At 46.6% G+C, this 16331-nt stretch overlaps 1 protein-coding gene and 1 pseudogene across 1 annotated transcript in view; one reads left to right on the top strand and one right to left on the bottom strand.

Annotated features, from left to right (window-relative positions):
- The window catches only part of ABCC5 (ATP binding cassette subfamily C member 5), an 88856-nt gene that overhangs the window by 27335 nt on the left and 45190 nt on the right, over window positions 1-16331 (bottom strand). The window contains exons 12-21 of the mRNA XM_022570960.3: window positions 14753-14824; window positions 12325-12449; window positions 12133-12205; window positions 9862-10065; window positions 8841-8984; window positions 6293-6395; window positions 2867-3051; window positions 2099-2245; window positions 1667-1796; window positions 23-176 (exon numbers count right to left, since the gene is read on the bottom strand). Coding sequence (XP_022426668.1) covers window positions 23-176; window positions 1667-1796; window positions 2099-2245; window positions 2867-3051; window positions 6293-6395; window positions 8841-8984; window positions 9862-10065; window positions 12133-12205; window positions 12325-12449; window positions 14753-14824 — 1337 coding nt within the window. The remainder of the gene's footprint in view (window positions 1-22; window positions 177-1666; window positions 1797-2098; window positions 2246-2866; window positions 3052-6292; window positions 6396-8840; window positions 8985-9861; window positions 10066-12132; window positions 12206-12324; window positions 12450-14752; window positions 14825-16331) is intronic.
- LOC111173419 (small ribosomal subunit protein uS8-like) lies at window positions 5604-6223 on the top strand (annotated as a pseudogene).

Raw genomic sequence — 16331 nt, 5'->3', positions numbered from 1 at the left:
GACATGAAGACTTCCTGTTTACCTGGAGACAATGTGCAGAATTGAAAAGAGGATGATGAGGGGCCCCACTGCCACAAGGAACCACGGGAAAACTCCCGCGATCATTCCAACACAGAAGAACACAAGGATGACGTTCTGGATGAACATCTCAGCCTGGAACGGCAGGCGCACATCGACTGGGGAAACCGTAAAGGAACACGTGTCAGATGCTGGGATCCACAAACCGGGAAAATGGAATTTTAAATTTCCCCCAATTTTTAAAAAACAAAAAGAGGCTCCCTAAAATCCCTATCTGAAAGTTATGATTTTTGCCTTTTAAACAGTCCGATCAAAGAAAAATCTGGAAACCTGGTTGCTCTAATTTTTCTTATCCCAAGAGCATTTAAGTGACCTTTCTCCCCTGTGCCTTCTTTTTGGTTCACTATGCTGCCCAACCCCTTTAAACATTTCTTCCACTTTGCAAAGTAATATATGCTTGTTGTAAAATATTTGGAAAATAAATATGCAAAAAACTTAAATAAACATAGTCTTTATTCTTACCAATATCAATGAACTGCAGCTAACATTTAAGAAATTTTTCATCATGGAAATTTTTAAACATACACAAAAGTTGAAAGAGTATAGAACCTCCAACAGTTATCAACATTTTCTTCACTGTTTTTTGGACATCTCCTCCCCCTATTTTCATGCAAATCTGAGACATGTTGATACCACTGATTTTTTTTTTCAATCTTTTTTCCATTTGTCTGTGTGTATGTGAGTTTAACAGAAATGGGATCATGTCATGCACATGTGTAGCACAGTCCTGTGTATCAGTGATGGTTTTGATCCCTTGTTACCTCTGGCCATGGCTTTACACTGGCCTATCAACATCTGAAACAAACTCCTTCTATGGAGGCAATACAGTACAGTAGTTAAAAACATTAGCTCTGGGGTCAAAAAGATCTGGGCTCAATTCCCAGCTTGTTATTTAATAGCTGTGTGATCTTCAGCAAGTTATTTAACCTTTCTAGGCATCAGCTTTTCCGTGTATTCAGTGGATGAAACGATATCCACACCTCATAGGGCTGCTGTGAGGATTAGGATAACGCATGTAGAATATTCAGTACACAGTAAGCCCTCAATAAATGTCAGGCAGCATCACTATCATTGTGGGCTACGGGAGTAGAGTTGACCCTTGAACAACGTAGGGGTTAGGGACACAGACCCTCTGTACAGTCAAAGGTCCACATATAACTTACAGTCAGCCCTCCATCTATGTGGTTCCTCATCCATATTTCCGTATCTGCGGATTCAGCCAACCTGTCGTTCAAGGGTCAACTGTATTTAAGTTCTGGTGCTGGCACAGTCCATGAAGCATCCAGCATCCAGCAAACCTGTCAGAGGTTATAGGTGTCCAGGAACCTATGCACTACCCGCAAGTAAATATGTGTTTTGGACTCTGAGATGCCCCTGTCCAAAGACTCTATGCTAACTCAGTGCTCTGAACTGGTTTTCAGTTTAAATAAGATCAAATAAGAACTCAGACAAAAGGTGAAAAAGCAGATAGGTCCTTAGCCTAAAGAGTTTGCAATGTGGAGAAAATGCCAAAACTAAAATGTTCCTGACGCAAACATCGACAGCCACTGTGCTCCAGAGCACAACAGAGAGAAGCAGTGAGAAATACCTTCATCCATGTCTTTGGAAAACCTGTTGAGAATCCTCCCAGTGGGGGTAGTGTCAAAAAACTTCATAGGGCTTCGAAGGATCCTTCGGAAAAGCTCGTCGTGGAGCCGGGAGGAGGCTCGCAATGTGCCCTGAGGGGCAGAGCACAGCGTGATCAGAGATCCGGGACTCAGGCAGGCTCAGCTCCCACTCCACGGGGTCGCAACTCCACAGGACATCGACGCCCAAAGCCGGGAGAAGGGCGAATGGTCGTGGAGGAGGGAGGTGGCTAATAGGAAAAAGCTGAGGCTGATGGGATGCAGGTCACTTCGGAGAGGGCCATCCTGCTTTAAAGGAGCTCCCCGACTCAGAGTAAACCTGAGGGATGCCAGGCAGAATCCTAACCACACAGCCTCTGGGGAGAGGAGGAGCAGAGGCCCCCACCGGCGCATACCTTGACAAAGACCACTCCGCGAATGGCTTTCAGGATCAGCATGACTGCCATGGAGAGGGCGTAGATGCTGGCATAGTACTGCATGAGAGGATTGTCCTTCATGCTGCTGCTCACAGACGTCCTGTTTTCCTGAGTCACCGTGGTGTTCTGTTTGGAGGCAAGGGTCTGTGAGGCAAGACTCCCAGGGACTGCCAAGAACCCCGCATCAGGGCCATTCTTGGCTCAAGGGAGGGTACAGGATAAAAACTCTGGGACCTGGTTGAGGCAGACACAAGGCAGACTTTGCCCTGCTCCCTCTCTCTTTTCTTTTTTTTTTTTTTTTTTGCGGTACGCAGGCCACTCACTGTTGTGGCCTCTCCCATTGCAGAGCACAGGCTCTGGACGCGCAGGCTCAGCGGCCATGGCTCACGGGCCCAGCCGCTCCACGGCATCTGGGATCTTCCCGGACCGGGGCACGAACCTGTGTCCCCTGCATCGGCAGGCTGACTCTCAACCACTGCACCACCAGGGAAGCCCCCTCTCTCTTTTCTAAGGACGACAGCAGGCAGCCTACAGTTTGCTACTGATAAGCTCTATTGCTCCGTGAGTTGGTCAGGGAGCAATTATCTGCTGAGATTACATTAGGGACTCATCTCTTATCCTGGGTAATCCTTGTTCATTGCTTCTTTTAACTGAAAACTAGAACAGCTTCCCTAAGGAGAGACAGGGACTATGGAGAGATGGCCACTTTATGAGACATATAATCTTCCCATTAATGAGGAACCTTACCCCACTTCCTTGCTTGATCCAGTAACTCAACCACCAGTTGCTGAAGGCGGTACTGCCCACGTTCAGCATGAAAAGGGACAGAATGACCAGGAATGCCAAGGGGCCCCCGGCAGCCTGGATGTAGACACCATATACTGACCAGGGCACGGAACCCTGCCCCTTCTCTTCCATTTGCACAAGCTGCCCTAGGTAAGGAAAAGAGAAACGCGAACTCAGAAAGGAAAGGCTGCTTTTCAAAACTAAGTCACCTGTAGAAGAGCAGAATCAAAGGGAGCCTATAGTTTCACAGAGCTCTAGATGAGAATTATTTCCCCTTCATCAGGAGCATTCATTTATCCATGTAACATTTACTAAGCACCAACTATGAACCAGGCCCAGGATGAGGTCCTGGAGCAGTAACGAAGATTAAGACCAGGTCCCTGCCCTGGAGATCTGGTTCAGATCATCCTTCCACAGTCTAGTAGGACAAACAGGTAAATAAATACATAATTATAATAAAATGTGCGAACTCCAACGCTAGAGCTATTTGCAGGGCAGCATGGGAACATCCAGGAAATGCACATAACCTACTTGCGGGAGCTGTGAGGGGCTTAGCAGGGCATTTTCCCGGAAGACTTTCTATGCAGTCCATATTGCGTTATTTATTTATTTTTTTGGCCGTGCCACGTGGCTTGTGCAATCTTAGTTCCCTGACCAAGAATTGAACCCAGGGCCTCAGCAGTGGACGCGTCAGAGAATTCCCCATACCATGTCTTGAAAGGTAAGCCAGAGTCGGCCAGATGGGGAAATGATGGGCACAGGTGTGGGGAAACAGCAAATCAGTATACACAGATATCCAATTCAGCGTGGCTGGAACAGTCTGTGTGCCTAAGGAGTGGCAGGAGATAAGGCTGATTAAGGAGGCTCTGGTCAGGGGATAAAGGCATTTGAACTTTATCCTTCAGACAAGAACTTCTCAAGAGAATGGGCTACAGGGGTGTAGAGATTTGACTCCTCGGCCCTGCTGTGCACTAGATGGGCCTGGGATGGCCAGACCAGCCACCTCAGGCAGCCTCTACCATGCATCCCAGGGGCTCAAAGAAATAGTGGCATTTTTCTGTGTGTGTCAAATCAAGAAAAAGATTAGAAAATGCGGCTTTGACATTGGGAGGCCACTGAAAGGCCTCAGGCAGGAAAGTGAGTTGGCTGGTTTTTAACTAGATCTCTCTGCTGTTCATGTGGAGGACTGATTTAAAAGGAGGCAGCTGTAACAGTCTGGGTAGATGATAAAGGCCAGAACCAGGGTCATGGCAATGGGGACGGAGTTTCAGGAGGTAAATTCAGTAGGACGGCGTGACTGACTATGGGAGGAGAGAAAAGATTCCAGGATATTTCCTAGGGGCTCTGTGGGCTGGTCAGGTGATTGATGCTGACAGGAGAATACAGAGAAACATCCCCACAGGAAGCAGCCTCTCCCCTTTATCATATATGATGTGTAATTACCTTGGAACAAGCAACACATGCCTTGAGCACTTGCGATGTGAGTCTCCAGGTTAGTGGCTATGTAAATAAGGACAAATGTCCCCTAAAGACATTCTATTTTTTTTATACTGTCTATGGCAGGAACTGACAGATGTCTCAGGCTTCTGTGCTGTGTTTGCTTTGTGTGTGTGAGAGTAAGGCATCTCACACCGGAATTCAAAAGCTCATATGTGGCTAATTGAAAGAAAGACAAAAGGCAGGGGGAGTGGTAAATCAGGATGGTCACCTCCTAACGCCAAATGCTTTAAGAACAAGGAAATGAAAAAAGCAGTGGCAAACCCAGGAAAGGTCCTGGATTCAACACGTCAGGTGAGGAGGTGACACAACAAAAAGAACTTTAAAACAGGACTGCATTTTTATTTATTATTATTCTTATGCTTTGCAAACTGACATGCAGCTTCAAGTTCACAAAAGTGAAAATGCCTAAGGTATTGCATATAGCTTTTCTAACTCCCAAGATTTGTTTCAGTTGATAAGATAAAGGGTTTAAAAAACAGGACCAAGGACTCTGGATAGGAAAATCAAGTAGGAAAAACCTTGGCGGTAACTCTTCACCACAGCCCTGCTGCATTCTGCTTGGGACAAGCAGAGGAGTGTATCAATGTAACGGGGGAGGTTCTGAGGATGTAGGCATTCTTAAAGCTGGCATGCCTCTGCATTGGTTGGCATGACTTTTAAAGAGCAGAGATGAACCCACGATTCAATTTTTGCTTAGTCAAGATGACTCAGCTATGACTACCTACACCTCACCCCACCCTGCATAGGAAAAGAGGGCATAGGATTAAAGGACATTCTTGTTGCCTTGCTCGGCTTAAGAAAACACAAAGCACCTCATGGTCTCCCACAATCATACAAAAATCTGGTATTCTAGAAATATAAGGCCAGGCGCTCTACAACACACAATGCTATTAAACAGCATGAATTACCACATGGCGTAATTTCTGATAAACTTTTTTTTTTTTTTTTTTTTTTTTGGCGGTACGCGGGCCTCTCACTGTTGTGTCCTCTCCCGTTGTGGAGCATAGGCTCCGGACGCGCAGGCTCAGCAGCCATGGCTCACGGGCCTAGCTGCTCCGCGGCATGTGGGATCTTCCCGCACTGGTGCACGAACCTGCGTCCCCTGCATCGGCAGGCATACTCTCAACCACTGCGCCACCAGGGAAGCCCCTGGTAAACTTTAATGACACACTTTCCACCATCTTTCTGTGTTGCCAAAATGGTGCTCATGAACGTCCTGGCTGGCTGATACTCTCAAGAGCATCATCAATGTGAAAAAGAGAGGCAAACATCAGGTTCTTATCAGGCCATGCTCCAAAGTCATCATCTGGTTTCTAACTGTGATGGTGAAACATGGTTATATTGGCAAATTTAACTGATAATCACAGGGCTGGGAAAATTGCTGTGAACTTAAACAAGTGTGGAGAGATCAGCCCTAGATTTGTTTTGTTTTGTTTTGTTTTTGCTGTACGTGGGCCTCTCACTGTTGCGGCCTCTCCTGCTGCAGAGCACAGGCTCCGGATGCGCAGGCTCAGCGGCCATGGCTCACGGGCCTAGCCGCTCTGCGGCATGTGGGATCTTCCCGGACCGGGGCACGAACCCGTGTCCCCTGCATCGGCAGGCGGACTCTCAACCACTGCGCCACCAGGGAAGCCCCAACCCTAGATTTGATGGGCAACACAAGATGTAGAAAAATGGCAGGTCCCATCCTGTCAGTTTGGTTTCATTGTACTGACAACCTCATCTAGCATCATGGACCATGAAAAAGCAAGTGTGTGAAAACACACTGGAGGGAAAACCATGGGATCCTTTTTCTAGGGATGTAATACATATGTGCAAATAAAATGCTTCAGTGGAAAATAAAAACCAAAAAAAACTTTAATGACAAATCTCAAAAAAGTTCATTACCTTCCTCTGGCTTCACTGCTTTCTCCTTCTTTACTGACCCTGTTTTAGGACACTTGTCTTGTGTTTTCTTCTGTGAACCACTGGTTTTCTTTTTAGAATTAATCTTAAAAAAAAAAAAAAAAGTGTCTCCGTCATCATGATATGGCCATTCAGACAAATGTCCAAAGGACACGTTAGCGAATCATCCATCGAGCTGCTGCTCTTATTGAAAAGAGACACATCCAGCTTCTTAAAAGTTAACTTCTGTAACTTCCCCAACTCCTTAAATCTTTGAGCTGGGTTCCTACCATTCCACTGACACTGTTCTCCCCAAAGTAACTAAAGACCTAAACTCCAAACACAGTAGCCTTTATGCTGTTCTCATCCATTCCAACTTGTCCAGAGTATTTGAGCTGGGGTCACTTCCATTCTTTCCATCTCTGATCCCCACATCACTAAATCAAATCATAGATCTACCATGGGATGAACTTCCGCTTCTCAGCCTGCTTTTGCAGCACCTCCACATTCTGGACCTAGCCTATCCATGCCTCACATCACATTGCCATTTCCCACTTCTAGACTTTTATCCACCTGGTTCTTCACTTGGGATGCTCCTCTCCTCTCCCAACGCAATCACAGTTGTCCCCATTCAGATGGATTCAAATCTTAATTCTCCCTGAGGCAACTTAACACTCCTCTAGAATAGAGTTCACCCTCCCCTGTTCTCCCAGGCACCTGTTAGTACTTTCACAGCATGTTGCTACATATGTGACCTGGTGTTGTTACATATGTACATATGTTGTTACATATGTACATATGTTGTTACATATGTACGAGCATAAGAGTATTGGTCTTCCCTAGAAGACTGCAAGTCCCACAAGGACAGAGGTGACATCTCACTCATGGTTATAACCTACACAGGGCCCAGCACCCAGAACTGCCCATAATGGGGCATGCTGGGACTTACGAAACATTCATCAAATTGAACCTGAGATAATAGAAACTACTTAATGTTCTCCTTTCCAAGTTCCTCCTATATCTTTATACAGGAAATTCTCTATACATAGTTTATTACATTTAATTCTATGTCACTGTCAGCCTCATGACCCCAGTTTGCTCTCCAACTAGATTTTTTAAATTGACAGTGAAAAAAACATCAGAAAATAATATAAAATTTAGAGCCACATCTGGAACATAAGATAGGACTCTAAATTTTATATTTACCACAGTGCATGAATAAATGCACTCTCTAAAGAGAAAATTACTATTTGTTGACCACTGACTGGGATAAGAACATTACATATTATTTCAAATGCACCAACTCAAAGAGGCAGGTGCCACCCCCATTTTTAAGATGAGGAAACTGAGGCTCAGGAAGGTGAAGTGATATACTGAAAGCACGCTCCTTCACTCAACATGCTCCCTCTTGATATTCCTTTGCTCCTTGGACATTTCATGTTTTAGCTTCTCTCCCTTTCGTTTTCCCCTCCATGTGTACAGTGAGGAGGAAATGATCTGAAGAGCCCAAAGCACTGTGAGAGTCACAGGGAGAGATCACAAAATCCAAATCTGGATCAGGTGTCTCTATAGCAATTACTGATGACGCTTGCAATGTCAGAGTTATATCAAAAGGCCTAAAACACATCATGAACAATGAGTTGTACTGAACCTGAAATCAAACAGGATGATACCCAAACACTGAAATAAGAGTCCCAGAAAAGGTCCCAATAACTTTTTGCTTTCATCCTACTCAACATCAAAATGACCTAGTAGCTAAGAAGCGGCTTTTAGCCCAGCCTGAGTGAACTCCTAGGACCCAAGGCGACCAGAGGATATAAAGGTCAAGACTAGAGCCAGCTCTACGTACGCCCTTGTCTTTGCCTAACTCAGAGCCCAGAACGGGCGGCCAGCTTTCCGTGTTGCTGCAGGAGGCCCGGCAGCGCAGCACTTTGGAGTCGAACTGACCTTTCCAGCAGGCTGTTGAACCCTTCTGAGCCCCCGTTTCCTCAGCTGTACAAGTGGAGGATAATCGTATCTGGCCGCAGAGCTCTGTTAAAATGGCTGAACAGGATGACAGCTATAAAGTGCCTAATCCAGGAATTGGGACACAGCTGGTACTAGTTAATGAGTGCCAAGTCGGCAGCCAAGACACCATAGATAATTTTCAAATGTATGCAGTACTTAATGTCTCTTCTCTGCCACCTTATTCATTTGATTATTAAGAAAGGAGCTTCCTAATGTTTCAGTCAGGATTTGATGGAGTTTAGGAAGCTAAGTTATGACTGAACAGCAGCACACACTGAGCCCACGTCCTTCTCCTTGTCATTGCCTTGCTGATAAACTCTCAGTGACAGAAGATCTCGGTTCTCTAACCCCACAACCCTGCCCTCGCAGAATAGAACCAGTATGCGGACTAAAGCACAGCAGTCTGGTCACCAGAGAACAGGGCCCCTGCCAACAAGACACGGACAATGAGTTCAGCTGAGATTTCTCCATCACTCACTACGGTCCTATCTCTCTTGTGGAAAGACACACACACACACACACACACACACCCCACGAATCTTACCTCAACTGGGGGTGTCTCTCCCAGCAACAGGTTATTAAAAATGGTAGCATAATCACCATTTAGATTCATCAGTTCCTCGTGGGTGCCTCTTTCTGTAATACAGCCCTCTTTCATGAAGATCACTTCATCACAGTCAGCCAGGTACTGGAGACAAAGACAGGGACAACATGGTGTGGCTGATACTTGTGCGAATATATCCAAACGCCTAGACCTTAGTTCAGCGGTTCTCATCTGGAGGTGAACAAGCCCCCCAGAGGATACTTTGTAATATCTGGAGACATTTTTGGTTGTTACAGTTGGGGGGGGAGGGGGTACTACGGCCATCTGGTGGACAGAGGCCAGGGATGCACAGGACAAGCCCCCCACAGGAGGGAGCTCTCTGGCCCCCAAACCCCACTGTGCTGAGACTGAGAACCCCTGCTTTAGTTTGTCCTGCCTCGTGATGTAGTTCAAAAACCAGTTCCTCTAATTTTTGACATAAATCTGCTGATGAAGCCACACAAAGGGCTGCATTAAACCTCACATCCCTTCCCTGCGCTCAGAAGTACATATAATTACAGTCTTTCTGCGGCAGAATGGGGGCTTAGCCCCCCAGACTTGACAACATATGCAAAGCAGATGGTAACATCCTTGAGCTGCTCTCTGAAGTGGCTGCTGGTCATGGAACGACAGAGGGAGAACTTGTTTTCCCTAAACAATTCCCACTCACGCATAGATGTTAACACAACCCTTTCCAAACTGTCTCATACCCAAACTCCATTTTCAGTCTACTCCTCTCAGCCCTTTTACTTACTGATTTACATGCAGAAGCTAACATGCTCCAAGGATCTCTGATTCAGATGGCCATCTGCTATAACAAGCTTTATTAGTACAATGGAACAGGGGGCTATTTGCTGAGCAAGTGAACACTCATGATTCCAGGGACCTCTAGGAGCCCCACAAAGGTACCTGGACCAAGCCCACCTCCCTGCTTCTGATTTCTCAAGCCAAGGTTGGGAGCCTGGGGAAGGAAGCACCATACCTGTAACTGGTGGGTAATGAACAGAACCGTCTTCGACTTGAGGTGCTTCTGGATAGCACTGTTGAAGATGTGGTTGCCCACGTGGGCATCTAAGGCACTGAGGGGGTCATCCAGGATGTAGATGTCTCGGTCACTATACAAGGCCCGGGCGAGGCTGATCCTCTGGCGCTGCCCACCACTCAGGTTGGCTCCGCGCTCGCCAATCTACAGGAGCCCAGAAAGCACGGGAAGCCTCCAGCTCAAGTCCAGAACAATGCTCAGTGATCACCCCAGTCACCTCACATCTCCCCCACCCAAACCAGCTTCTTCTCTTCACTTCCCCACCTGGATGAAGTGCTGCCATGTCCTCCAGGGCCCACACAGAACTGGGGGGGCATCAGCCCGGATGCCTCCTCCCTTCCCACCACCATCTGGTTCCTAACCAATCCTGTATCTGAGCCGCACCACGCCCTCTTGATGTCCCGCTACAATCCATTCTCCATGGGCAGAAAGACCTTTCCAAAACACAAAGCTGACCATGTCCCACCCTTGCTTAGTCCTAAAGAACATAATCTAAGTCCCCAAATATGGCAGACAAGGCAGGCCCTTTACCACCTGGTTTCCCAGCAACTCTCAGCCCCCAGTGTCAATCCCCCTTCCATACCCTGGGATTTGAGCATTTTCAATTGTGTGTCTATTATGAACACACACCACCACTGTCATGCCTTCTCCTGTACCGTGTCTGCTCAATTCTGGCGTCCTCTCTTCTGTGAAGTCTCCCCTCCCCCTCTCCACTAACACCCAAAAGAAAGGGGACTCTTTCATCAGCCTATTTTGTGCCTATTTGTCGGGATGTCTCTCTCGATTGTAAGCTTTTTGAGGACACAGACTATTGTCCTTTTCTTTTATATTCCCAGTGCCCCCAGCAGCTTCTGCACATGCAGCCGGCATATAACAAGCACTTAATAAATATTACTAAATAAACGAATGAAAAAAATCAATTGTCAAACGGCAACTGGCTCTGTATTTTTAAAAAAATCTTATCCTTAAAAAAAATTCAATTAATTCAGAGGTTTTCAAATAAGAACATGTATGAGAATTACCTGCAGGGCTTGTTAAAACATATTGTGGAGCCCCACCCTTAGAGTCTTGGATTCAGTAGGTCTCAGGTGTGGCTGAGAATCTGCAGTGATGCTACTGATTTGCTGCTAATCAGGGGACCAGGATCTGAGAACCAGTCAACTAATCAAACCATTCAAATCTGGTTTGAGGGCTTAAACTGAAGTCAGCTGAATAAAAGAGTCAGCCCCAGAGACCTCCAGGACAGGTCATGGGAGGTGAGTGTCAACACTGAAGGCACTAGCCAGTTCCAAAGACAAGCCTCTGGGAACTGTTCCAGGGCAGAGAAGCAAAGAAAGGCGGGTTTGTGCTAAGGGCTCTTTCTTTCTAGAGGGAGAGGCCTCTCTAGAAACCATGTGTGAGTAAGGAAGTTGGCAGAATGAAGTTCAGGGGAAGAAGCTCAACAAGCACATGCTTGACTTTGGTTTTAAAAATGAATAGGGTAGGGGCTTCCCTGGTGGCGCAGTGGTTGAGAGTCCGCCTGCCGATGCAGGGGACACGGGTTCGTGCCCCGGTCCGGGAAGATCCCACATGCTGCGGAGCGGCTGGGCCCGTGAGCCATGGCCACTAAGCCTGTGCGTCCGGAGCCTGTGCTCCACAATGGGAGAGGCCACGACAGTGAAAGGCCCACATAACGCAAAAAAAAAAAAAAAAAATGAATAGGGTAGAAAACATGAATTCTGAACCAACAATGGGATTTTGTTTAAAATCCACATGACATGAAATATTTATATGCTTAAAACAGGTAGTGTTGGGGCTTCCCTGGTGGCGCAGTGGTTGAGGGTCTGCCTGCTGATGCAGGGGACACGGGTTCGTGCCCCGGTCTGGGAAGATCCCACATGTCGCAGAGCGGCTGGGCCCATGAGCCATGGCCACTGAGCCTGCGGGTCCGGAGCCTGTGCTCCGCAACGGGAGAGGCCACAACAGTGAGAGGCCCGCGTACAGCAAAAACAAACAAAAAAACAAAAAACCAGGTAGTGTTGATATTCCTGCCCTAAGGACCAAATGCTTTCCTAACATAAAGTCCCAGAGAAAGTAAAACTCCCGTGTAGGTTCTTCTCCCATGCATTTAAGATGCACTCCTAGGAGGTGGCTCTGGCATAGCCCTGCCACCTATCTTCCAGAATCCTCTCTGCTAAACACCCTGGCCCACCAGGGACAGAAGACTTGTACCTCCGTCAGGTCACTGTTGGGAAGGATAGCCAGGTCAGGCCTCAGGCAGCAGCTGTTCAGCACAGAGTTGTATCTGAAGGACACAAAGAGACCCAGCATCAGGGACACGGTTGGGGTAGAGCCTGCTGACTCGGGCTGCCTGTGTCTCACACAGCCAAGATGAAAGCATGACAGAAACCAAACATTCCTTGCCTTTCTTCATCAAATTCCTTCCCAAAGAGGATGTTGTCTCTCAGAGTGGCATTGAGGATCCAGGCCTGCTGCGCCACATAAGCGAAGGTTCCATTGACTGCAATGCTGCCCTCTAGAAGTGACATCTAGGGAAAGAGACACCATCTAATGGCATCACAATGCAAAACCATCACCCTAAGCCAGCAGAACCCCCGACATTCCGCAGCGGAGTTGAAAATCTTGGCAATTTCCTTGGATACTTTTTGAACCCAAATCTGGACCTCACCTTTGTTCCACAGAGAGCAAAGCTACAGCAGTAGCTACAGCAGTCAAGAAAATCAAAGTTCTCCTTGCTTACGTGTGATGGGAGCCCAGCATAACCCATGACTTGAATGAACAAATACTTCATTCAGCAACCCATAAGCTACTTTATTATCCTCCTTTTTTCCTAACTGCAAACTGTTCTAATTGAAGGAAGCACAAGCAGAAGGCCCCTGCAGAATTCCCCTGGGGGGTATGCTGTAAAGGTTTAGAGCTAGTCCCTGCCTCAAGATGAGCGCAGGTCAACTCATCCACAGAATTAATACAGGCTGTTGGCTACATCAGCTGCTTCTGTAAAATGAAGACCAGAGGGAAAAAAATTCCAGTTAGACATCAACTAGTATTGCTGAGTATCTACACAATGATGACAGGCCCTCCCCTCCAACATGCAGAGACTACATGATGAGCCATGTGCTTTGAATTGTGTTTTCCATTGCAGTGGTCCACATGAATCGATTTACCCATTTTATGCTCTTTCAGTGTTCCTTTTGGAACTAACAGTAGATGTTTGTCTTGGGTTAGGAATGCTATAGCTTGAAACAGTTTCATTAACCAATCTGCACATACAAGTTTGTCCTCTCAAACATGGTAATGCACAGTGTACACACACAGGCCGTAACACAGTACCACAACTGCCCCCAAACAGGTAAGTACACTGATAATGCACTCAAGTGTTCAGAAACCCCCTGAGGGTCTAACTGTGGAAATCCAGCTCTCTCGGCTGCTACAGTACAAACACCCCACACTGCAGACCGCCAACAAAGAGTTACACTCTAAAGAAGCATGGCTGACCGGTATTCCCAGACTCTCTGTCAGAGAGAAGGCTGTCAGGATTTGATCCAGAAGCAAAGACCCACCCATTTTTCAATTTAACGGCTGCCCACTAACCCTTCCTTCCCCTTCACTCCACCTGTGTCTCTCATCACTGGCCCTGAAATCTGGCTGATGATCAGAAATCACATAGGAGGTCTTTGGCTTTTTACGAAGACCACTGGCTGAGCCCAGCCACTGTACAGCCTCATAAGGCAGAAGCAGGTGTGGGTGGGAAGCTGCACCTCCAGACGATTTGAATACAGGCTTCCTCAGACCACCCCGGGCTCCACTGCTCTAGAGGAGAGCCACAACTCCATCAACCGTGACAGTGATGCTGAACAGGACCAAATATTCCACAGACTGGACGCTACAAAACCATCTTCCCCAGCCCCTTCTCCCATTTGTTTAATTTCCTCAATATGGAAAAATGACTCAGAGGACTTCATCCATCAGGAGGAATAACCTTAAGTTTATCCTCATCTCACCCAACAAGTCAAGCTAGTTTAATCCAAATGCCGACAGCCTTCTTCCGGGCCCTCTGAGCACTATCCACTCACTGCCCTGTGCTGTGCTTGTGTGTCTAGAAGGCCTAGCACCCCAATCAGACTATGGACACTCCTTTTTTTTTTTGGGCAGCGCCACGTGGCATGCGGGATCTTGATTCCGCAACCAGGGATCAAACCCACGCGCCCTGCAGTGGGAGCATGGAGTCTTAACCACTGGACCTCCAGGGAAGTCCCAGAGCATGGACTCCTTGAGGGCATAATTCTTTCAATGGTTAGGCTGAAAACGGAGTGGGTCTTTATTTCTAGATCAAATCCTGAAGGCTCTCTCTCTGAGAGGGAGGCTGGTGAGGCTGGTCCATTCGTTGGCAGTCTGCAGTCTGTCCATCCCTTACCTCTGACATTTCCCAACACACTGTCCGGCATACCTATGGCACTCAGTAAATACATGCTGAATAAAAGAAGGCAAGAGAAACAAATGACTCCAGCTGTCCATCCCTTACCTCTGACATTTCCCAACACACTGTCCGGCATACCTATGGCACTCAGTAAATACATGCTGAATAAAAGAAGGCAAGAGAAACAAATGACTCCAGCTGGGTACCAATCAGTCATTCAGCCCCCTTCCAGATACAGTGCTGTTGTTAAGGAGTAGGAAAGGCAGGGGGCGGGGTATGATACAGACCTAGGGTCATTTTGTTTCCACCTTTCCTGACTCTCTTCAGGAAATAAGTTCATTTTTCCTGACACTCTGGCTAAGCAGAATCCAGAGAAAGAAGCAGAAAATGCCAAGGACAATCACAAAATCTTACCTGGCCTAAAATGGATGAAATGAGAGAGGTTTTTCCACTTCCCACACTGCCACAGATTCCAACCAGTTTACCCTGGACAAAGCACACGAGAGAGGAAGGTCGTTAAAGCACTACTGACCATTCATCTCTAGGACTTCGGATTTCTTTCAAGAAAAAAATGTTGACAGTCCATCACTATGGGAATGTCATCCTGAGGACCCAGCAAGTCACTTACCTCTTTTCTCCCTCATCAGCCACCCACGTCATAGGGTTTCTGTGGGGATGCACTGAGGTAACAGATGTGTAAGCCTTTTGGAAAAATTAAATATGTGACAGACATTAAGGTATCCCACATCACTTTTAGAAAGGCCTACCCCCTTTCCTACTTTGTTGGTAACCCATGCTTTTTGATAACTTGTTTATTTTTCTTGTTGTTTTTGGAAGAGAGGACAGGATTCTTGAAAATTACTTTATTTTCATTTTATTTTATATGATTTTTTTTCTCCAGGGTCTATAAATCATTTTCATAAAAATTATGTGCACTGTGCACTGTTGTTTCCATTTTTCTACAAAACACCTCCAAGAATCTGAGGGCATATTTTTACCATCAATCCCACATGAAAGTGGAAAACCAAGCCTGTGATTAACTGAATATCCTCAGGCAAAATGATGAGTTTTCCACGGGCAGTGTTAAACATTTTCAAGAACAGACAGATGATTTTAACAGGGCCACTTGTTCAGCAACACTCTGTTGCCTCAAGACTGGCAGCGAGGAGAGGCATGGAGAGTGGTGGTGTGGAAAGAGCGTGGATTCTGGAGGCAGACAGGTCTTGATTTGAATCCCAGCTCCACCAGCACTTTCCAATTGTGTGGACTTGGTCTTATTACTTAAATGAATACTGTCTCTCTAACTGAGCTTTGGGCAACTTGGAAGGAGCCATCCTTGCAGGTCCAAACACAGTGTCTGGTACTTAATAAAAGTATATTGGACAAAGTTTTTGACATGGTTCAGGAGGTTGAAAGATTACAGCCCGATCATGATGAGGAGACCAAGTCACAGGCTCAGACTCTGCTCAGGTCGGTCAGGTTAACAGAGAAAACGCTGTTCCGATGACTAAATGGTCACTAAAGATGTCAACAATGAAGTAAGTGCCTGGGGCACAGAAGACATCAGGTGAATATTAACTTCCTACCTCTTCCCTAAAGAGGGGGGCTGGGGGAATTGTGGTATCTCTTCAAATAGCTAAAGGTCTGTCATGTGAACGTGGACGGTAAAGGGCAGAAGGAGGATCAACAGATAGAAAGGAGAAGAGTAAATTTCAGCTGATTACAAGGAATAATCCTCTAATAGAGCTGATCAGCGATGTGATATAGTTGCCTCAATCAAGATAATTGTTATTAAATAAGGAGCCTGCTGTTAAAAGTTAATTGAAGTCTGGACTTCCCTGGTGGCACACTGGTTAAGAATCTGCCTGCCAATGCAGGGGACAGGGGTTTGAGCCCTGGTCCGGGAAGATCCCACATGCCGCGGAGCAACTAAGCCTGTGCGCCACAACTACTGAGCCTGTGCTCTAGAACCCGCGAGCCACAACTACTGAGC

This window comes from Delphinapterus leucas, chromosome 4, assembly GCF_059928025.1.
Source record: "Delphinapterus leucas isolate spDelLeu-1000000601 "Yukka" chromosome 4, BTC_Dleu_Yukka2, whole genome shotgun sequence".
Lineage (NCBI taxonomy): Eukaryota > Metazoa > Chordata > Mammalia > Artiodactyla > Monodontidae > Delphinapterus > Delphinapterus leucas.
Note: the sequence above shows the minus strand (reverse complement) of the source record. Positions and strands in the feature narration are given on the sequence as shown.